General features: G+C 32.1%; 1 protein-coding gene across 5 annotated transcripts in view; it reads right to left on the reverse strand.

Moving 5' to 3' along the window:
- Positions 1-605: 605 nt before the first annotated feature.
- LOC129240638 (signal transducer and transcription activator-like) overlaps positions 606-24892 on the reverse strand; it is a 79856-nt gene continuing 55569 nt past the window's right edge. For 2 of the 5 annotated variants that reach the window (XR_008582090.1, XR_008582091.1), the window contains exons 5-13: positions 24072-24213; positions 23885-24002; positions 23603-23822; positions 23274-23537; positions 23021-23206; positions 22816-22936; positions 18724-18875; positions 6390-7038; positions 606-1412 (exon numbers count right to left, since the gene is read on the reverse strand). Coding sequence is in view for 1 of the 5 variants with exons in the window: in XM_054876580.1 (XP_054732555.1) it covers positions 8690-8720; positions 22816-22936; positions 23021-23206; positions 23274-23537; positions 23603-23822; positions 23885-24002; positions 24072-24213 (1082 nt within the window). In the remaining 4 variants the exon portion in view is untranslated. Of the gene's footprint in view, positions 1413-6389; positions 7039-8518; positions 8721-18723; positions 18876-22815; positions 22937-23020; positions 23207-23273; positions 23538-23602; positions 23823-23884; positions 24003-24071; positions 24214-24892 lie in introns of those variants that run through there. The other 3 variants (XR_008582092.1, XR_008582093.1, XM_054876580.1) reach the window with 3 other exon arrangements.

Raw genomic sequence — 24892 nt, forward strand, 5'->3', positions numbered from 1 at the left:
TTAATTTAAATTTTAATTTAAATATAATTGAATTTGTTTTTAATTTATAATTGAGTTTTTTTTTTATTTATAACTGAGTTTTTTTTTTATTTATAATTCAATGTTTTTTTTAATTGTAATTTAAATTTTTTTATTATAATTCACTTTATTTTTTATGTAATTTTAATTTTGTATTTAAATTTATTTTTATTTAAACTAAACCAAAAACTGTTATATAAATAAACTCTTTTGTTTTTAGTTTCATTTAAATTTTAAAAATTTATATAAAAATTTAAATTTATATAACATTTTTTTTTTTAATTTAAACAAAAAAAAATTATAAGAACAAATTTTTAAATAAAGAAATTAAAAAAAAAAAAATAAGATATAAGAATTTAAAGAAAAACGTAATGCAAATTTAATTGGTTCAAATAAATACTGATACTAAAAAATATAGATTTTCATATTATAAAAATGCAATCCTTTAACTTTTCGCAAACGAAGTAATAGTAAAGTAAAAATCTTAAAACAAAAAACACCAAAAGCACAAAAGCACAGTAAACAGATACCTTAAGTTCCTTTCTTAAGCGCGCACTGAATACGCCCATTCTCTTTTTCTTAAATTTTATTAAAATAAAATAAAAAATACTCATCTTCAAGAAGGTGTTGCTCACATTCGTAACTTACTTTTAAAAGAATATGTGTCGTTAGGTTGTCATAGGAGTGAATGAGCTCTTAATGCTACTTAAATTTATTACACACTTAGACTAATTATACACAACTAGAAACGTCAAACTTGCAACGCTCAGTGGTTGACTTAAACTCTGTTTGCGATTTTTTCTATCTTCGTCTTCTCATTTTTTGTTTCACTTTTATTCTTCTTTTTTCACCTTTATTCTTCTTATTTTTTTCACTTTTATTCTTCTTACATTTTCACTTTTATTTCTTATGCTTCAACGATAAAATTTTTTCCTCACATTTAACAGTTCATTAAAAAGTTCAAAAATTTCGTGGGCACAGCACCACGCGGTATATATTTCAGACATGCAATAAACATTCAAAATCGATTACTTTTGTTTCGTTTTGGTTAACCACAACAGAACAAATATTATTAATAAAATTGTACAATACATCGAATAGTTCATTTTACTATTAAAAATAGTTTAATAAAAATAATAATAATAAAAAAGTTTACTGTAACTATAAGGCAACGACGAGTATAAAAATATTACATTTACGTTTAAACTATGCTTTGTGGTAACATCAACACAAAAGTATTTGAAGGGGTAAGAAGAGTTAAGAAAAAAAAATACAAATCATGTATTTAAAAGATATACATAAACTTATTGTAATTTCAAGACGGTACAGCATGCATAACGGTAAACTACAGTTATATGTATTCAGCAGCGACTTGTGTGATATGAAAGTAAACGCTGAAAGTAGAAATTTATGAGAAATATTAAATAAAAGTTGACGAAAATGCATACAAAAATATCAAAATATTCAATTTTACATACACAAAAACACACTTACACATATACATGTGCCAAATCAACATTAATCATGAAGTTAAAAAAGAAAAAAAAAATTGAAGGACATGAAGCTGCACTCTCAGTTCATTCAACGGGACAATACTATAATTTCACCACACGAAAACTAATTGATCAGGCATTTTGTATGGTGAAATTACCCCTTCAAAAAGTTAGATGGCGAGAGAAATTACAGCTCCTTGCCTTTGTAAATTCTCTGATTCAGGTTAATCAGAGTTTGTATGAACATTTGTTTGTAGTCTTTGACATTTTCAATATGTTTTAAACATTTATATAAATAGCTATGATTTTTCATTATTCAACACTTATAAAATTTATTTGAATAACATTAATATTGGCTAGATATATTTCAGTTAGGTAAAAGTACAAGTGTATAATATATGTATGTGTGTATATACTATGGTATAACATCAATTTCTAATTGGCTCAGCTCTTGGCTAAATTCGTATGTGTGTATGTGTAAATTATCCTATTGTAAATTCGTAATTATTATTATTTGTTTTTTAAACAACCGCAACTTGCACGTCAGGTCAACAAATTTCATCAGTTTTCTCTGCAATTCCATTACACATTTTTTTTATTATAAATACTCTACATGAAATAGGTCAATGGGACTTTTACAATTCAATAATTCAGCTTTTGCAAACGCAAACTAAAGTACCAAAAAAGGCGTAGTGCACACGATTCTTGCATGCATTTAACCACTTAACTGTTTGATTTCATTTAAAAAAAAATCTGACTTATATTTAAAACTTGTATGCTATAAAATTGGGTATGCACAGTTCATTTCATTAAACAAATTCTCTGCATTTTCAAAATTATACCAAATAAAGTTGATGTTATAATCACCGCTTTCGATTCACCACGCGCTAGAGAATACCGCTGCTCACCATGCAAAAAATTTTTATGTGGAAACAACAAATACATATTTTCACCATGAGAGCAGAACGCTTCTTTTTTGACCTACAACGGGATCAAACCAGCTTGCATACTTTATATAATCATTTCTTGTTTTCTTAGTACAACATTTTGAAATGATCAGCGCAAAAAAATGTATATCAAGCTTTCCGGTTCAATTACACGCTAATTAAGTGGAAAATAAAGAGAGAGAAAAATATATAGAAAATATCCACGCAATCAATCACACGGATTTGATGCACCAGAAAAATAAAATTGTTTGTTAATTTTTTTTTCAGGTGCACTCTCTTGGTATTATTTTTAAGCTGAGTGTTTATTAAATTTTAACTTAAAAAATCACTAAATTATCTCGTTAAACATACCGGAATTACCGGTACAAAAAACATCTCCCGGCCCCTTACCTGGGAAGAATAATTGTGTTTCACATTATTCTCTCGCTTATTTTTGTTTGTGTGATCTCTTATTATTTCATGGATGGAAAATTTTTATCACCAAATAATTAATTACTGTGTCTACGAAATGCATTCATTATTATTTTCCTAAATTTGTAACATTTTTATCACGCCAGTATTTTAGGCCCACTATTACATCGCGATGCATCGATGCATCGTAAAAAATGCAGAAAATTAAAAAAAAAAATTTAGAAAAAAACGAAAATCAAAAAATTTCAAAAATTAAAAAATGTTTTTTTTTTAATTTGAAAAATAAAAACATTTCAAAAATTAAAAAATAATTATTTCAGAAGTGAAAAAATAAAAAACAAATTTCAGATATAAAAAAATAAAAAACTATTTCAGAAATAAAAAAAAAATACAAACGAAATTTTAGAAATAAAAAAAAAACAAAAACAAAACACATTTCCGAAACAAACAAAAAAATAAAAAACAAATTTCAGAAATTAAAAAAAAAACAAATTTCAGAAATAAAAAACATAAAAAACAAGTTTCAGAAATAAACAAATAAAAACAAATTTCAGAACTAAAAAAAAATCAATAATAAAATTTAAAAATAAAATTCAAAAGAATTTAAAAAAATTAAAATTGAAAAAAATTAAAAATAAGCAAAATAAAAACCAATTTCAGAAATAAAGAACATCAATAATAAAATTGAAAAATAAAAAAATAAATAAATAAAATAAATAAAAAAATAAAAAACAATTTGAAAAATAAAATAAAAACAAAAATCCAACAAAATTTGCAAAATAAAAAAATCTCAAAAAAAAAATTCAGAAATAAAAATAATTCAGTAATAAAATTAAAATAATATTAAAAAAATTAATAAAAAACTAAAAACAAAAAATAAGTAAGGAATAAAAAAATTCAAGTATAAAAATTTGTTTAAATAAAAACCAAATGAAAATTAAAAAAACTTGAAAAATAAAAAGTATAAATCCTTTAAAAAATTAAAAAAAAAATTATTCAAAAATTCAAAACAACAAAAAAATTCAAAAATTTAAAAAAATATTTAAAAATCCAAAAACAAAATTGTTCATTAAAAAAACAATTTTTAATATAAAAAAAAGTTGTATATATAAAAAAAATTGCAAAAATTAAAAAAAGGTTAGAATAAAAAAATTTCAAAAATAAAAAAAGAATTACAAAACTAAAACAAATTTCAATGATAAAAACGAGTTCCAAAAGAAAAAAAGAAATTGCAAAAAAGTATTTTAAAAGAAAAAAATTAAAAAAAGAAAAAGCGAAAATACAAAAAAAAGTTTAGAATAATAAAATGTCGAAAATTAAAAAAAAAGCTTCAAAAACAAAAAAATAATTACAAAACTAAAATAAATTTCAATAATAAAAAAGAATTTCAAAAGAAAAAAAATTTAAAAAAGAAGTCGGAAAAATTAAAAAAAAGTTTAGAATAAAAAATTGCAAAAATTAAGAAATAGTTTAGAATAAAAAATTAGAAAATTACAAAAAGTTTAAAATAAAAAAAAAGCTTAAAAAAAAAAAGAATTACAAAACTAAAATAAATTTCAATAATAAAAAAGAATTTCGAAAGAAAAAAAAATTAAAAAAGAAGTCGGAAAAATTAAAAAAAAGTTTAGAATAAAAAATTGCAAAAATTAAGAAACAGTTTAGAATAAAAAAATTAGAAAATTACAAAAAGTTTAAAATAAAAAACAAATTTCAAAAAAAAAAAATACAAAACTAAAATTAATTAATTGCAATAATAGAAAAGAATTTCCAAAGAAAAAATATTAAAAAAAGAAATTGAAAATTTAAAAAAAGTTTAGCATAAAAAATTTCAAAAATTAAAAAAAAAGTTTACAATAAAAAATTTAAAAAAAGTTTAAAATAAAAAAATTTAGAAAATTACAAAAAGTTTAAAATAAAAACCAAATTTCAAAAACAAAAAAAATAATTACAAAACTAAAATAAATTTCAATAGTAAAAAAGAATTTCAAAAGAAAAAAAATTTAAAAAAGAAGTTGCAGAAATTAAAAAAAAGTTTAGAATAAAAAATTTCAAAAATTAAAAAAGAAAAGTTTAGAATAAAAAATTTTTAAAAAAGTTTAAAATAAAAAAATTTCAAAATTAAAAAAAGTTTAAAATAAAATACAAATTTCAAAAACAAAAAAAGAATTACAAAACTAAAATAAATTTCAATAATAAAAAAGAAATTCAAAAGAAAAAACAATTTAAAAAATAATACGAAATTATTTGTTTCTATTATATTTCCCAACAGTGTATATTTGCACATATTTCGCATTTTATTTCTTCAAATTTGGCTAATCGACAAGTTATGTAGGTAAACACATTTCTTCGTACCTCATAAGTTATTACTATTCATCGAGGCACAAATTGCAATCAAACCTTTGGTTAGCACAGTAAAATTCTTAAAATTCCAATTTGAATGACATTAAATTTTTCCATCGGCAAACTTCAAATTCTAAACTTGATTTAGCTCAAAATTAGTTTACGCTTTGCTTGTGAACACAGATGACCCAAACTGACTATTCAATTTGTTAAAATATTAACTAATACAGATCTTTTATATTTTGAGCAGTGCTTTTGCTCAGCTGTTTATCTGCTTAACCCTTTTGCATCACTCGACGGAATAATCCACGCGACAAAAAACCTCTCGCAACAAACGTTTTATTCTTTTTTTTTTTGGTAAAGTATGAGAAATATAAATAATTTTGCCAATCTTGCAGCGTTCTTTTTCATTCGAACAAACAGTAAAAGTCTTGTCGGCGCAAGGTATTTTGAGTGCATCGCGCATTTCGAGCGGTGATGCAAAAGGGTCAATTAAACTTATCATAGTTTTCAGATTTCACTATTCTAATAACTCGATTAAATTTTCTCAAAATGTAAATCAAATGTTTTCTCATGTAAATATATTTCGCTTTTGCCAAAACGAGTAGTGCAAAAAGCGTAATTTTCATTAATTTCATTATATAGTACGACTATGTTTCATATGCACTTAATAATTAGACTTATTTAACAGGAATTAATTTATGTGATCACACATTTATTCACATACATATAAGACTACAGTAGCTTCGCTTTCCCGCAAAATCTGCAACGCCGGAAACTCATTCGTTGTATGTCGAATATTGAAATTTATCGCCACCTTTCGTATATCTTTTAGACTGATTTTTCTTTCATTTGCTATTCTTGCGTTGGAGATTTGGAAATAGCGAAGTTCAGAATTTTTTATATAAATTCTTTTGACTTTTCAAACACATATATTCGCTAATCTATGAAAAAAAAACAAAATAATGTTGGAGGTGGATCAGGTAGCAGATTTAAAAACTGTTCCAATTTTGTGCTGCTCGATAGTCCCTTACAGCTAGAACTTACTAATTTTTGTGTGTAAATTTTTTATAAAATATCACATCTAAATATGAATAATAATAAAAAAATAATAATGCTCTGTTTATGGTCATGTATGTATGTATGTGTATGAACTTAACGATATACTGGATATACATACCATCATAACCTTCAAAATGGCAACTGGACCTCCTCACGTGCACAAGGAGGCATTTCATTCTTCTTTGTGTTTTTTTTTTGTTTTTTGTGTTTTTTTTTAAGTAGCTGACTTCACTATAATTCCCGCATATACATAAATCATTTTACTTTCGTAAACGTAGTAAAATTAAATCATTGCAAGTTTCCATAACAGCAAAATGAGAAATTCAGCAATTTTTGAATATGATCGCCTTCGTCAGTGAATGAAAATTCCCCTCCAACGTAATTGCCGTGGTAGGTGAACATTACCGAAGGAGAGGGAGTTAATGCCCATCTCTCACGCAGTTGATTGTTGTGGGTGGTGGTGATGGTGAGATGAGCGTGTGCGCGAATTATCGGTAATAGCTATGTTGTTGTTGTTATATTTATTTACTCGCTAAGGATCTCTCGTTCGTTGCTCATATTTAAACAGATGGATGTATATTAAGATGAGGCGCGTGAGCGAGCGCGATTGCGAAATATTTTTTTTTCCAGCCAATTATCATTTTGTATATATTCATATTTTATTTATTATAAATAGTTTTCCATGGTAAAAGTGTATTGCATGTGCGTGTATGTCTATCCACATCCATCAATATAAAATTGAATCGAAATCAGAAATAAAATTGTCACTAAAATTGATGAAAAAAAAGAAAAAAAAATATAAATATTAAAACGGAACACACAAAATATATGTATATAGAAACATGTGAGTACGTAGTTTATGAGGGGAAATTTACTACTAAGTACTACCTACAGCTGTTTACATATTCATAGATATAAGATGATAAATACGAGTATATGTGAAATAAAAGTTGATGGCTGGGTTAAATATAGGTATATATATGTAATGAAATGGAAATTCGAAAGCATTCACTTGCAAGCATGCAGTTGAGAACCCAATGTGCGTGAACCATGTAATTAAAACTATAAATTGTGTTAACCGAAAAAAAATTGTTTGTTATATTTTTTTTTTATATGTTGATTTTCCGCGGATTAGCGAAATCTTGTTCTGCACATATACACATTTATGTATGTAGTTTTTATGTTTATATTCATAGCTATCCCTACCAAGGGTAGACATTTATATATAACTTGATAGTCATATTAAATAGCAGACAACAACACCATTAGCATGCAACATTTAAACAGCACAGTGACGAGTCAAAGCACAGGACAATAATATTTCATGTAAATATGTATGTATGTGTTTTTATAACACTGCTGACATCCAACATTTTGACTGCTTTTAGAGACAATTGTTATAATAATTACTAATATTTTAGCTGCTAAAGAGTAGCGGCCTTTTTTCACATGTGCGCATACACAGAAATGTATATGTATGCAATTGTACTTATGTCAACATTTTTTGCAACACAAATGCAAGCATTACAGGTAAGACCGTTAAACGTGTTTCAATCCAAAAAAAAAAAAAATTTTTTGTTTTCAATTCAATTCAATTTTTCAAATTTCAATTTCTTTTTAACTCGATAATTTTTTTCAATCCAAGCAAAATTTTTTTTAAATTTTTTTTTACATCTCTTGCTTATTTTTTTAACTAAAAAAGTATGTAAGACCGTAAAACGTGTTTCAATTCAAAAAAAGATTTTTTGTTTTGTTTTTTCTTTTCAATTAAAATTTTTTTTTTCAAATTTCATTTTTTTTTAACTTGAAAATTTTTTCAATCCAAACAAAATTTTTTTTTAATTTTTTTTTTAAATCTCTTGCTTATTTTTTTACCAAAAAAGTATGTAAGACCGTTAAACGTGTTTCAATACAAAACAAAAATTTAATTTTTATTTTTTAATTCATTTTTTTGTTTTTTGTTTTCAATTCAAAATTTTTTTTCGAATTAAAAATTTTTTTTTTTAACTCAAAAAATTTGTTACTCAAAAATTTTTTTCAACCCCAAAATTTGTTTTTTTTTTGCTAGTTTTTTTAAATCTCTTACTTTTGTTTTAACCAAAAATGTATGTGATTTATTCAGGTTTGTGTTCTTCGCTTCACAATTAATTAAAAACAAATGAAGCAGACTCGCACACGTGTTCGTCTCTCACAATTAAAATTTTTTTTTAATTTTTAATGCAATTTTCTTCACCCTTGCTTTTATACGCTAATTACTTGTCGCGTACATAAATTTCCATTTAATACTGATATTTGTTGGTAAATAGTGGTAAATATGTAAGCTAAATAAGCCAAATTATGTATTTGAATCGAGTTTGTTCGTTTTTCATTCAATTCATTTCGTTTTGACAAGTTGGTAGTGTGAATGTGTGTGCGTACTCAAAGATGCATTAAGGTGCTGCTCTCCGATCTAGATAAATGCAAGCAAAAGTGTATAATCAATTATTCATTATTCTTAATATTAATTTTGTTTATAAATTAGCACTAGGCAAAAATTGTTATACTCGTATACAGTAGCGGGCACTCAAATACGCACACATCCAAAAAATTTCCCCACCCCCCTTAGTTCAAATACCTCTTGATTGGTAAGTCGGGAAAAAGGTGGGGAAATGCCGAACCACAAAAAATTAGCGAATGTGAATAACACTAAAATTTAACTTTACGTCCACCCCACGCGAAATTAATGCTATAATCAGATTTAGTAAGGTTATAATTTTTTCTGATACTAATTTCAACTTGCAGAAAGCAAAAAATACTCCCTTAAAAATACCCTAACTAAAAGCTATTGATAATTTTGAAAATTTGTTTAATAAATAAATTACAATTTCCACCAAACGCTCCTTACTTTTTTGGAATTTTATAATAAAACAGCTAATATCTATATAAAGATGTGAGCTGGAAAATAGCTGTAACCTTAAAATATTATTCTGAAGTCATTACTTTTTTTCCTACAAATCAAACGAAAGAAAATTTCAAACCCAAATATCTACAAGGAGTTAAGGGATTTCAGTTGTGTAGAGTTTATCTGAATAAATCTGACAACTTCGTAAATAACGGTTCTTCATTGGCGTTGTTACGTTTCTAACCCTCCGTGGGCCACCCGGGTCTAGACTGGCTTTTCCGACATTGGACGTGAATTTAATAACATATTTCTATTATATCTAACGACTTGAGTTTCAAGGTAGCTTCCTAAAATTTAATTTACCATCGATTTATGGATATAAACTTTTAAAAAGGATTCTCGAACAGTACGAAAAGAAGGCCAGATCCGAGTGTTCAGCTGAAGATTTAAAATAAGGTGTCCAACAGAGGGTTAAGTGCAAAATTGAAATAGCAATGCCTTCAGTTTTTTAAGGTTATACAAAGAATTTTAATAAAATTTTCCACAGATGTAGACGAAAATACATTTTTCATTATTTATTTATGGATTTCTTTTCCCCCAAACCAATGTTTCTTAAGTTTTGACTACAGTAGGACGAGCGAAACACTACTGCACCACAGCACAACGAAACTAGATTCTCAAATTGAGATCAGAAGAAAGATCTTACACAGAAATACAAAGTTTTATTTCGTGTTTAACAAAAATGAGGAAAAGCAGGGAAAACGGGTAGGAAAACGAAAAAGTTCCCTGCAAGACCATTGTACTATTGCAGAATTGAAAGGTGCTCGAAAAGAGAATCACATGAAGTCAACCATACAAAATAAAAAAGAGGTAAACTTAAGTATTTCTTACAGCCATATCAGACTAGCAGTCAAGCAGACTATGGTAAGCTGGATGAGCAGCTCGCAGTCCACGAAAAAGCCACTCATTAAGGCGTGCCACCAAGGCATAGGGCAAAACGTTTGGAATATGCAAGAAAACATGCTAACTGAACAGACTAAAATAGTTATGTATGGCGACACGGGTTCACGATCATATGTGAGACACGGCCACCTAGCACCGAAACTCAGTCACAATTCACTCTAAGAACCATTAAACATGGAGGCTGAAAAGTAATGGTATTCAAAACAAAAATCTCATATTATGGCACAGGCCTCATACACAAAATTAATGGCATAATAGACATTGTGGAAATAATGCAGAATTTTAACACATGGGCTGGATGTTCTTGATGGAAATTACGTTGATGAATAAAGCTAATTTTGAACAAAAAAAAACCTGTTTTCTTTGTTAGGCCCGGGACTTTTCAGCCCATGTGCTAGTTTGCCGTATTGCAGAGAGAAAATGCCAATGAATGCGAGTCGGAGCAAACATTCGAAAGGCCAAGGATTGGTTACGCGCTAAAAAATTGAAGTTATGGGAATGACCATAATTCTATAGAAAATCTATGAAGGCACTTAAAAAGAGTTGTACACAATGCCAAACTTGGCAAATTGTTAAAGCTGCGTGGCTGAAGATTCCAAAGCAGCGATTTGAGCAATTGGTTCTCTCAGTGCCTCTTCGTTGTGCCGCCGAAATCAAAAAAAATTGGGAAATTCAACTAAATATTAATTAGTTTGAACTTTGTATCTGCAAACTTTTTAATGGATTTTTTTTTTAATTTTTTTTTAATTTTTTTTTAATAATTTTTTTAAATTTTTGTTTGCGTTTTTTTTTAAATTTATTTTTAATTAAAAAAAATTAAAAATTAAATTAAAATTTTTTTTTTAATTAAAAAAAAAAATACATTTTTTTAATTTTTTTTTTTTAATTAAAAAAAATAAACATTAATTTTATTGTTAGCCCCGATTTTCTATTTTATGTTACACAAAATTTTATTTTTTGTTACGGAATTGATTCAAATATGTGTTCAATTAAAGAATAAAATATTTCAAAATAATAGATGCTTTCCATTTCAATTCAACCGGGCTATTCGGGTCATGTTCTTCGATTTCGATGTAACTCAAATATGTTGCTCTCTGGTCAAAATAATGAGACCCGTATATTTTTGTTCGCCCGAAAAAAATTTTTTTCAAGAGTTATTAGCAATTTTGTTTTTCGGCTCAAAATCGATTTTTTTTAATTATATAAGAAAATTTTTTTTTTTTTAATGCCCATAACTTAGTCAAAAATGAACCGATTTTAATAATTCTGGGTTCAAAATGATCGTCATTACTTACAGGAGCGACTTCATGTAGAAACAATTGCAAAAAAGTAGTTGAAAATTTTTTATTTAGCAGAAAAGAAAAAAATTGAGATTTTTTCGAAATTCAATATTTCAAAAAGTATATTTTTTTTTTTTATAACTTTTTCCAAATCAAGAGGACACCTCAAACTTCAATTGAGCTGAATGCCCAGTAGCTAAAATGAGTTATTTTTGAGTAATGAATTTTTGAGTAAAAACCCAGTTTCGAACTTTTTGTTTTTTGGAAAATAAAAAATGTTCAACTACTTTTTTGCAATTGTTTCTACATGAAGTCATTCGTGTAAGTAATGACGATCAGTTTGAACCCAGAATCATTCAAATCGGTTCGTTTTTGACTAAGTTATGAGCATTTAAAAAAAAAAAATTCTTATATATTGAAAAAAAATCGATTTTGAGCCGAAGAACAAAATTGCCGATAAATCTTGAAAAAAAAATTTTTTCGGGCGAACAAAAAAATACGTGTCTCATTATTTTGACCAGAGAGCAACATAATAAAAAAGCATCAATAATAAAAACTTTCTAATCACATCAGATATTATATTAAAAATTTGAAAAAATATAAAAAAGTGAAAAAATCCAAAAAAAATCATTTTTTTGATCTAAATAAAATTGAACAAATCTAAAAAAAAAATTTTTAATCTAAATTTTTTAATCTAAATTTTTTTTGAAAAAATCTAAAAATTTTTTTTTAAATATCTAATATTTTTTCGTATTACTATTTTCGTGTTCGCAGCTGTAGATCCATTCTTAAAATTAATTTCGATGCGCAAAAATACATTACATACAATTATGTGAATTTTTGAGTGTCCCAATTTCAGTGTCCGCTACTGCATATTAAATTTTTCTGCATATATAAATATGGTATGTATATCAGTAAGTTTTTACTCCCATAGCTAAACAGCTAGGCAGCTTTTATAAATAAATATTTGTCTATATATATTAAGATGGTTAGTTAAATTGATATAGATGGCAATACTTTTTTTAATTTACTTATTTCCCCTCCATCATTGTACACAACAATAACGGAATTCGGCACAGAAACAAAATATTTGTATGAGAATGAGTGAAAATTTGGGAGCGGCGACGGCGAGATTGTACCAAATATTTTTCATATTAATAAAGCAGGTGAATGAGGCATGAAATGATTCTTTGCAAGTACCAATGTACGCGTTTTATCTACGTTTATCATTAACAATAGACAGACAGTAGATGTGTATGTATGTACGTACGGAAGTCACATATCCATATTTTAGTGATTTTCAAAGTATTTATTTTTTTCTAAGAGTTAAGACATCACAATTGCATACAGTTCCTAGAAAAAGTGAAAGAATAGGACTTATTGTTTTTTTTCTCTTTTTTTTATTATTATTTTTTTTTTTGTTAGCTTGTGCTATTCGAAATACTATGTATTAGAGTGCACGGATCGGATTCTAACTCCGACAATGAAAAATTTAGTTAGCCTGAATAAAAGAAATCGTGATTTAGTTTTTGCACAAGCGATATGCTATAACGGTATATAATTCCACGTGTTGCCTTCTACTTTATATTCACTCCTATGCTAGAATCCGAATTTTTGTAGTTATGAATTCGTAGCTCCACTCCGCAAAATTTAAAGCTTTTCACAGAATCGGCAAGAGAAAAGGAGTAATTCGAAGTACTTAATCAGCTGTTTTAACAGAAATGTGTAAACAAAAACGATTGCAAGTGAAGATAAAAATTTAAAACCACCGTTTCTGAATAAATCACGTGCCACCTTGACCAAAAAGTTCCCGGAACAACCAACAGGTGGCGCTATAAGTCAATTGTTTTTTTTTTTTTGTGTTGTTTTGTGAAGTTCCCATTTCTGTGATTAATATTCCTACCAACGAAATTGCTTAACGTTTGTAAAAGTTACGCCGTCTTGAGTAAATCAACCCCTGCAGTTTTAAAAAAAATTTTGAATTTGTAGCAAGAAGATTTGTATTAAAATTTGCGTAAAAAATGAATTCAATTGTGCGAAAGCCTTAGAAACATTAGGAAACTGTTTCGGTGTTTCGGTAATGATACTTTAAAGAAAACATCCGTTTACGAGTGGAAGAGATCGTGAGTCAGTTGAGAATGACGAACAAGATGGCACACCGACATCGGATGAAAACATCAATAAAGTCAAAAAAGTTGATCATTAACCACAAATTAATGATCAGAGAATTGGTAGAAGACTTGAAAATTGCTTGTGGATCCGTTAAGGCATTGTAGTTAATGATTTGGATTTACATCGTGTTGCTGCAAAGTTGGTACCAAAGGCACCGAATTTCATGCAAAAAAAGGGCCAGGCTGATGTCGCCAAGGACACGGTTTACAAGGCTGAATCCGACCCAACATTCATGAAACGCATCATTGCTGGCGACGAGATGTTGTTTTATGAGAACGATTGCGTGTCGACATCAGGCGAGTGAGTGGGGAGCTTTGAATAAACCAAGACCCAAAAAAACACGTCATTTTCCGTCAAAAAAGAAAGCTTTGCTCATCATTTTTATAGATGATGCTTTCCATTTCAATTCAACCGGGCTATTCGGGACATGTTCTTCGATTTCGATGTAACTCAAATAGGTTGCTCTGTGGTCAAAATAAAGAGACACGTATTTTTTTGTTCACCCGAAAAAATTTTTTTTTTCAAGATTTATCGGCAATTTTGTTTTTCGGCTCAAAATCGAATTGAAATGAAAAGCATCAGATTACAATGGGATTGTACACTACGAATAATAGAAAACTCGAAGACAGCTCTGATGACTGTACCGAAAATAGAGTTCCAGAAAAGTTTCGAGAGCGGGATCAAATGCTGGCATATGTGCATCGCAGTTGATGAAGAGCAATTTGAAGGCGATAACATCACTTTTGAGAAATAAAATTGTATTTTGAATTTTCTGAATATATTTCGGGAACGTTTTGGTCAAGGTAATATGCGGAACTTTTTTAATTAACTAAAATAAAATGGATTTTGTAGCCGCTGCACTTTTTCACTTTTTTTCCCAGGAGAAAGGACAAAAAAATTGCATTAATAGGCCGAGGAGATGGTTACGAGGTGATTTTAATTCATTTTACTTAAGGGGTAACACCACTGTACACGCGTAAAATAAACACGATTTTTAAAGAATTTTTTTGTGTAGAAGGAAAGGGGTAACAATCACTCTGATTTGGGAAGTTATTACTTATATACTAAAATACAAAACTACAAAGTTTGATCGAAAAATTTTACAAAATGGCGGCATTGGAGACATTTTTGTAATGTGGTTTCTCTTGAAGGAGCTCCGCGGCACGCAGCACAGAGGGTGCAAATTTTAATCTGGAACAAAAAAACATTTTTTTTCTTAATCTAGATAAGAATAGCTAGAGAAACACGTAGGGGATTTAAAAAATATTTATTTTTGTGGAATTAGCAAGCATTTGAAGGAAAAAACTCTATTTTGGACTAAAAAAAAGGCACTTAAATAATTATAACAATCGTTTAAATTAATCTATCGAAAATCCCCTACGCTCTTCTCTTAAGAAGGTTATTATACAGACGTAGTGAAAAACCTGATTAAAAATATTTAAAATTGTTTGAGTTATGTTGCGTGCCAATTTCAGAAAACGTGTTTTGAGAAAAACGCGTTTAAAGTTTGGAAATTTGGAGATGTCGTTAGGTAGCAGTCACTAACGCTTGGTTAAAAGCTTGAAATATTTATGAAATAGACTTCGGTAACGTATAAAACTTTTTGTTCTGTATTTTAAAAGGTTTAAAGAATTTTTTAAGCTTAAAAAAAGAAATCCATTTTTTGAAATTTCTACAGTGGTGTTACCCCTTAAATTATAAAATGAGAGTGGTCTAATTCATTTCACTGACATTTACACAGTTAAACCCCTTGTCAAGCTTTAGCGAGTCTGACTCGTGATGAACATTTTGGCCCAAACATGAATATGACGACCCAGGATAGGGAATAGATCGTCAGACCAAACGTAAATATCACGAGCCGAGGTCGTGTACAGATAGTCGGATCAAACATAATCATCAAGAGCCAGGGTCGTGATTGAATATTAGTTTCTATCTGCACGCCACCAGAGTTAGTCACGAGTCTCATAATTTCTGTTACATCATCTCGCGCATCAGTCTAATCTGTTTACCACGCGTTGACGCGTAACACTTGGCCCCGAGTTTCGTCGAGCTAAATGGCACAGCAAGGGGTTTAATGTATGAAGATTTGTGAAAATGCTTGCATCAACAAAATCACATCCAAAAGCCGATTAAGTGTTATGGAGAAAAAAATTGGACCAAGTGGAAAATATTCGTCAGCCACTCCTCTCGGTCGATTGGTGACAGTGTTGAGGTTCCCGTCGCCAAAGAAAGTGTTTGAAAATACCATAATATGGGCTCCCCCGCAGTCCACGCACTCAAAGAAGACGTTAAGTATTGTGGAACGCTGATTATGAACATTCTGGATAAAGTTTTCTATGACAAAGGTCGCGGGGAAAACAACTGCCTAAATGTATTTGACTAGAAAAAAAAAATTCCCTGGCGTTATAATGTGGATTTTTATATTATAACCGATCGAGCTATTACAGCTTAAATGCATTGGTCGCAGCAAAACAAAAACCAGCACATTCCTTTTAGCACCTTTTGTTCGAGGATTAACAATGTCCGGCCCTGCGCTTATACAGTAGTCCTCGTCCTCTATTATTTTGTACTGCGTGCGACTTCTTCTGGTCTTCGAAAATAGTCTACGAATTTCAAAATTACGTTACGCCACCGCAGATTTGAGCACACCGATTCTACGATTCATAGAAAAATTGCACCTACGACGGATTTCAGCATAGAGGTGATGGTGATTATGTTCACATTGCACCATAAATTCGAGTTTCAGGTTTTTTATTCATGAACAACTGTCAAGCGCTGTCAATGGAGTTTGATTCGACATTACTTTTTTTTTTTACTTTTTCTTATATACATTTCTTCTTATTATTTACCAAAACGCTTCCCATAACAAATATTGCTTTGTTAATTCAGAAAAGTGGCGCGCTGGCTTAGAGCACCATCAGATAGAGCATCACGAGCATGCCACTGAACTGGAAGCCGCAAGGGAACAGAGGTCGCGGTTGGCCAAATAATACTTGGAAAAGATTGATGTTTCGCGAGCTAGCAGATGCCAACATCGGCGACATGGGGCGGCGCAAAAAGAACAGCCCAGAGCCGTGTACGATGGAAGAGTCTTGTCGAGGCTCGCTGCTCCCGAGCGGCGTGTAGAATGAGAAGAAAAAAAATTGAGAAAATATAGGCAAGTATTTTATAACAATTCAAAAATATGTAAAATTGGGCAAAGCTTTCACAAAAAGTATTTCAGTTTATTGTGCAAGGAGTGGGGTTCACAACATACAAAAATGCATGGGATATTGGAAAGCCTGAACAAACTTTGTCTGGTTCTAGTTAATCGAGTGTTCATCTGACTTTGAGCCAATTCACACGATTTTCACTCTGGGTAGGTATAAAGTGCAGAGAAGTCAACCTACCCATGCCTACCGAGCACGCACGGTCCGAGAAATAGAGGGGGTTTTTTGATATTTCGCTTTCATCGTTCATTACATTTTCGTATTTTTATTGAAGTGAATGACCAAAGAAAATTGTCCGCTTGCACGTAAAAAACACGCCAGCAAAGCCGCAGACAAAAAAGTTACCGTACGAAGATTTTCGAAGGGGTGAAGTCATGGTGTAAATTGGCTCTTTGAGTGTACAAACGCTCCAAGTCTGAAAGTATGCGAAGCGGTACCAGCTGGTGGTAGTAGAGGAAGAGGAAGGCCTCTTCTGCATTGGAAAGGTCAAATGGAGGACTTGGTGTGCCCAACTGGCACTAGTTAGCATGAGAAAGCAACGACTAGCGCGCTTTGTTAAACTCGGTAAAAATTGCGTTAACGGTCAATCAAGAAGAAGAGTGTACATTTTTGATATTTTGGATAAGGATTGAGGTAATAAAAAGGACTTTTTCAAAAGCTGCGGATGAAGTGTAGCACCTTTAAGGGGTTAGGGGTAGTCAGAATTTTCATTTTTTGCATTCTCTTAAAGTATAATATCTTAAAAAGATTGTGGGAAAATTTTAAGTGAATCCGACAAATACTTTTCGAGATATTCAACAATTAACAAAGGGCGCGCGGGCGCTCCAGATAAGCCACAAAAACTTTCAATACCGGTTTTCTCAAAACTATGTTTTTTTTTTTTAAAGGTGATCATTGTAACTTAAAAACCGCTTGGTAGATTTCAAAAAAATTTATACTGTTTTTGAAAAACATAAAAAACTCGTGCCTGATCGAAGGATTTTTTTTTCAAAAATTTTGATTTTTTTAATTTTTTTACGCACAAGCACTAGCCAAAAAAATTGGGGCCAAAAAACGCCCCAAACAATAGTCACCAAGGAAATATAACTTCAAAAAGTAGGCACCAAAAATATATTTCCTACAAGTTTGCACCAACAAACAAGCGCCAAAAAGTAGGCAGTGTTATTTCTCAGTAGAAATTAGTAACCACAAGGAAAAACTCAATAAAAATAGCCTAAAGTGTATCTAAGATATATATAAGGTATAGCTCTCTCTCTCCTTTCCCTCTACGTTACATCTTTTTTCTATCTCGCGGAACGAAAATGCCCAAAACGTTGCATGGCCTTGAAATTTTACTCCCTATGCTCGCTCGTCCATCGACGCTTAAGAAGTTTCACTCCAAAAAAAAACAGGGTTGCATGTACATAAATACCGCATGAAAGTGCTGTTATTTGGTGCGTGCTTCAAGAAAAGTATTTTCAGGCTAAACTGCTCAGAGTTTATGAGTAGTTTTTAACGCTAAACTCTAAAGTTTTACCGAATTTATGGTGCATTGTGAACATAATAACATAACTGTATAAAGTAGAGTTGCCTAATTCTACTTAGTGTGACTTGCCGCAACTCTATCTAAGTAATCAAACAAATGCGAAAATTGTGTAATTAAATTAAAAAAGTTAGTTAGTAAATACTAAATGCAACGATGAATGGTTGAGTTTGAGTGGTGGGTGATTTGCATTGATTTGGGTAAAATGGCTGAAAGGCTGTGATTTCGAACGACGCCACAATTTGCACTGATTAAAATGGAAAATTATTAATAAACAAAATAACATAACAGCACCATACATCACATTTGAAAACAGTAGTGCAACAACACTTCAAATTGATGAACCAACAAAAACGAAAAACGGAACGCAAAAACCAAACATGATATGAAATCAATTAAAAAACGAAATGTTAAGGAAAAAATACCTGCTTAAACAGTCTTGAGCACATGAGTTATTGCACTCCACTAACCAATTGACCATTATTATACCAATAAGATTTTTCTTTGTCTTCATACAGCCCACCCAATTCAGACCATTACGTTATTCCAATCGATGTCGTCAAGACCATCGATATAACTATCGAATAGAGGATAGTCGTTTATCGTTTATCATTTATCGTATAGGGGATGTGAGGGTAGGCGAATGTAGTGGTTGATTTGAATTGCAGTCGAAAGTATAGTTGTCAGATAGCCAGAAGAAGCGGAAGAAAAATAAAAGACAAAATTGTTTTCTATTATATTGAAATTAATCATATATATAGGCACTTAAACACAAATAAACAATTTTGTTATTTCTGTTAAACATATCAACAATTTCCAAATCGGCACAGTCGAAAACTGCGCTGACTGACCTCATTTAGCTTTGATTAAGAGAAGCAACCCAATGCAAACGCACCATTAGTGATTTATGCTAAATACTTGATTTCCATCATCATTACAAAAAAAGTAAATAAAATGCAACAGGTAATAGTTCATTTTCAAAGTATTGCGATCTAGTTCTCAAATAGAGCATAAGCAAGGTTCATTTATAGAGATAGTGTTAAAAGGTTTAAGCAAGATACGAATGCTAGAAATAAAGCGCTGCTGCGAAAAGGAAACAAAAACAAAACGACAATAAAATAGTAAAATATTTTTGTAACTGAAATTGTCGTACAAAGTGGCAATGCTTTTTGTCGAAATCATATGTTCTCAGAAAGTAGTCAGCCAGCAGTTAATTGTAAAGCCGATGAGCGAGCCAGGAAAGATCTTTTTTTATTGGGAAGGGGAGGATAAAAATGGCAGAAACATTCGAAGATACTACTCTTCAACTGCTCAGCGATGGAACCACCACATTGGGACGTGACTTATGGCCGCGAGCAAGTTAATAATTCAGAATAACATTAACCAAGAAGCCAATAGGGCATGAAGAGATGAAAACACATGCGTAAAAGCTGCGTTAGTTACTATGGCCGCAAATAAAGAAGCAAAAAACACAGGAACTGCTTAGCCTTTCAAGAGAGGATATCTCAAAGATCGTGGCTTGTATAACCGATCCTTGGCTATTTGGCAGGCCTCAAGGAATGGAGATTTCTCCCATGAATATTGTAGAAGTTGTAGGGATGAGGACGGGACGCCTGGAGACTAACGACAGTCATAACTGGCTTTTGGTCTATCGCAGAACAAGCAGCTAAAATGAGTATCCCACAGTTGCAAAAAACCGGAGAAAAAGGAAACAATCTTCCATTTTCCTCTGTGAATGTCCTGCCCTATGGAAGGACAGAATGTTAACCCTGGGCCAACCGCTGTTCGAGAGTCTCGAACAACTTTCTGGCTTAGACGTCAATAAGGTCCTTAAACCGCACAGACTGGATATAGTCATACTGCAAATAACCGTTAAACATGTTGGTAACGAGAATGTGCTGGCAACAAAATAGTGCGGAAGCGCTAGTTGGATTCTGGCAGAATCACCACTTTAACCAACCAGAAATGAGGAAGAGAAAGAAACAGTTGAACCCTTCTTTTATAATTGTCCAACCTTAGCTAAAATCAGAGCAGGTTGGCTAAGTAAATACTTTCTCATTTCTCTTACGGAAAGCTTCATAAGAGCCACAAACTGGTTCCACGAAGGAAAATAAATGAGGTTCCTGTGTCGCACAGTTATATCACAACGGACCTGTAAGGTCTAAGTGAGTTGGTCATACAGACCGACTACCACCATAACATAACCTAACCTACAAAAGTCAGCATATGAAAAGTGGTGATCTTCGCAGTTATATGGTAGTCAAAGGACGAATCGGACAGTCTAACTCAAAACACATTCAGTTAAGGCAGTGTTGAGTTTCTCAAAAGCCGCCTCAAGGCCCTGTTCTTTCCGAAGTCTTGGTGGCATCACGTCAAAGTGACGCAACGGCCCCCTAAATTTCTGCCAGTCTGTTTTTCTGCGGTTTCTAGAGGGCAAGGTGATGGCATTTGTACACACTGCACACTGAAACTCAATATACTTGTGTTCTGAGCACGAATCTTCGGCAAGGACTCTCCAGTTCTTGACTGACCACCCAAGTTTTTTGAGTTGGATAAGGTGTGATCAATCACCGCCTGCCTTTTAGCAGTTACAAACGTAGGCTGTGTGTCCTTGTTGTGTATGTTTAGGCAAGAGGAAGCGATCAACTCGAATAGCCGAGAGCCCCGCTAATTGTATTTGCTGCTACCCCAGTTTGTATGCTGGGCATTAGCATCGCAACAGAGAACAAGGCCCTGATTGCGCCGCTCGCAGAACGTCCTGAGACTGGTTGCTTTCCCAGGTGGTTGCCCATCCAAAGCATCGTACGGAAAATAAGCAGATGCAATCACAAACCTCAACCATTGGCTTCTACGCCTGTCACAGACCTCAGCCGCTACCAAGTCTTGGCAAGGCGCGTCACATTGATAGGATGATATTATAAGACCGGTCCTAGGTCTACTCGAATTCCTTTCGTACAATAACGTGGCCCCTTTCAACGCGCCAAAGCCAAAGCGGCGGCACCTAAAAGACCCAGCGCTCTCGCATTGTTGTTATGTTATACGGTAGTGCTATTATACACATAATTATATACAATATATTTGAGTATTTGACAGGGATGATAGATTACCGAGTTTGGTCAATCTCGGTTACTCATTTCACACGAAGGATGATATATGCACCAGGTTTGGCCATTAGTTATGGTGAAAATCAAACTTGTGCGAGCAACTTCGGCTGCTACGTCACTCGGGTACTCAGCAGCCGAATTCGCCCACTCATTTCACACACTCGTCCAATCATCAGGCGTTGTTCAGACGGAGGTTGTGTTGATTTTTTTCGTATAACACCCACACAATCTCAGTGCTTTTCGTCAACAAACCGCTATTATGACCCCAGTGACGCCAGCCAATCAGCTGATTCTTTTAAATTCGCTGAGAGCCGCATCTTTCGAATTCTTTTCACCATTAGTACTTAGTGCGTAGGTAATTTCCTTATTAAGTATTTGACCGAGCTCCTTCTCCAATTTGAGGTGTAAGTCTTGATTTTGTTCCACAAATCGAAGGCCATTTCCTAACGTCTGAAGGTTTTTTATGAGATTTTTTATCGCATAAACACACTGTTGTGAGGCGAATGCTATTAGATTTCAGAGTTAGATTTATTGGAAATTTGCACCTCAACCTCATGGTCTCTGGTGCCCTCTACTAATCACAGTACTGCATCCAGACCCAGTTCCCTTATTAAACTCACGATAGAACTGGGATGGATTAAGCGTGTGTGCCTTTCTTTCGGCTGCAAATGGCCGAGATATCTCAACCTTTTTCGCACTATAGTGCTGCCTTCAAGAAGAAGATGGTTTGGAGTCTTCTGGGATTGGTCACAGAAACGAAAAGAGTTAGTGAACCATATCCCGATTATGTGCAGATGACTACGCAGTCTGCAGTGGCCTGTGAGAATGTCCGTGAGCATTTTCAGTTTATCTTTGGGGTGGGATATGAGTTTTTAAACCTCTTTTGATTATAGCCCCCAGTAAGGATTTCGCCTGGCGTAGCCCCATAGTTTGGTGCCAGCTAAGCTTCTTGATGGTGTGTTGTCCCATAGCAAAGAAGGGCTCGGATCCTATTAATGACGAGACCGCAACCTTTCTTGCTCAGGCGTCCGCTATTTCGATCTCAATTATACCCCAGTCTCCTAGGGCCGAAATTAGCCGCTGCGAGTGCGTGTTCCTAATCAACTCAGTTTCTGAATACATTCAAGGACCAGTGAGAACTTAATCTACGAACATATGATTTGAGCAGGCTGTTGCCACACTATAAAGGATTAAAAATAATTATAAAATTCGTAGTTTGTAACTAAAGCATAATTCCTAACTGCCAGTAGGATTAAATTTAAAAATATTATTTAAACAGCCAATTATACGTTTATGCGCTTTGCAATTGCAAAAAAAAAAATACTAAGTAATAATTTAGAAAGCCATTAAATAAAAGTAAGGATTAATAATAAAAGTAAAAATTCGCTGTAATGAACAACAACAAAAACTTACTTTGGCATGGGTATATCTTGAGGCTGATGCTGCGGCGTGCCCACTACAGAACCACCCTCTATGGCCGGCACATGCGCCCTTATTGTATTTGCTACATAACCATCGCGTGTTGTTTGTTCTTCTAGAAAATTTAAGTTAATTAAAAATATACCAAATTTAATTCCAAAGAAAAAAATTATATAAAGAGCTCCAAGTTGAAATTTACCAATATTATGAGAATAAAAGGTGCCAAATGCCTCGTCTCGTGGCAAATTCTTTGGATAAACAATGCGCAGTACGTTCAAGTCGTGTATGCGATCCGCCAAGCAGCGTATATTCAAATCTCGCGACGTCCATGGTGCCAGCATAAGTTTGTTGCCCTGGTCATCGACAAAAGCCACGGTTATGCCACCTACAAAACAGAAATATATATTAATTATTAGTCATTTATAAGATTGCCTGCGCCAGTAGCGTCTTACCCAATTCACTGTCTGAAAAGCGCAACAAAAATGTGCCACACTGCTGCATTGGCAATATTTCCTCCAAAGTCTTGCGTTTATTTATGAAGCCCACAATCAGACCCTCTTTCCATAGATTCAATAAATGATCCTTTGTCAATTTCATAATTGCAAAGAACCAATCCCAGAAGGTAAAGGATCGATCTAGCAAAGGTTCTTTGCAGAATTGCGCCCACGTAATGAATTCTGCATGCTCGCCTGCTTCATTGCGGAAAAGTTTCTCATCTAAATATATAAAAAATGCGGTTTATTATAAAGCGTTCATGTAGGTTCAGCGAAAACTAACTCACAAAGAAAATTCAAATTATCTTCTGTTAAATTTCTGCCTGTCGCCGAGCCAAATTTGGTGTTCAAAGCCACAGACAGCTGTGCCCAACGCACTTTCTCCGGAACTTGGAAAGGTTCGCGTGTTATATCAGAAAATGCATTATCCCAAGTAATTGTGGCCCAGGATTGTGGCTCCTGATTGCCGTGCACAATTACAACAACAGGCAAGGAAAGTGTCCAGCACTGCAAAGAGAAATTCGAACAAAATTAATAACTAAATTTGATAAAATGCCAATAATACTTACACTAATCTTGAATTCATTGAAAACGACTGTTGTGTAGAAGAGTAAGGAGAACTTTTCATCCATGACGCTTTCTGTGCCTTTCTTTTCGGCGCGCTTGATTTTCTTTAACTGCATATTTCTGTAAAGAGTTTGGTTTTTTTTAACAATTAACTATTCGCAGACGTTGTAAAAATTAATTATTAAATACCTGAAACTTGCGGAAAATACGCGTGTCGCTTGTTGGTATTCCATTGTGCTGACGTTATTTAATATTTCGCCCGAGGATTGAGGAGCGCAAGTTTGCATATCTGAGTTGCTGTTATGAGCGGCATGCCGCTGGGCTTGGGCCTCTGAAAGAGTTTGTTATGAAATTATTGAATTAAAATTTTTCATATAATTATCTAAGTTTTAGAACCAATGACTTTTTCCATCACATTTTAGTTGTAGCCGATTTTTTCCAGAGCCTTACAGGAGGTACATATATTGAGCGGAGGAGACCCTGATCAGGGTAGCAAAAAAGGCAACTTGTAAATATCGAGGTTCAAAATTACAACCAGCACAGTATTTCAGAACTTTATGGCTGTCTCCTCCCTTTTTCTGTAATTTATGAACAATTTTTCCTACCCGAAGTGGAATTTTTTCATCTACTAGCGCAGTCCATTTACAAAATGTCTCCAAAATTCCGTAACTGATATTTTTTGTCCGGTTACTTCTTGCAGGAGGAATAGGGAAATGACCCCAGCAGTGTTCAAATATAACTCAAAGCTTAACTTTTTACTCCATTTGTGAGTCTTCCTCAAGGGACTACTATACGCACTCATTTGATCTGACAAGTCAATAGATGTTTTTGCATTATATTCAAATATAATTTTGGGTGTACAGCAAAAACTCCTAGTTTTGTGTGTACATTAATCATTTCACTTGAATGTGTTGTGGTTAGGACTAAAATATCTCTATTGCCCTTTCATTTTAACACAGTAATACCCTGAATATTTTCTGTAGCGATAACTTTTCTACGTTTCAAGCTAG

The sequence above is a fragment of the Anastrepha obliqua genome, chromosome 1 (assembly GCF_027943255.1).
Source record: "Anastrepha obliqua isolate idAnaObli1 chromosome 1, idAnaObli1_1.0, whole genome shotgun sequence".
Taxonomy (NCBI): Eukaryota; Metazoa; Arthropoda; class Insecta; order Diptera; family Tephritidae; genus Anastrepha; species Anastrepha obliqua.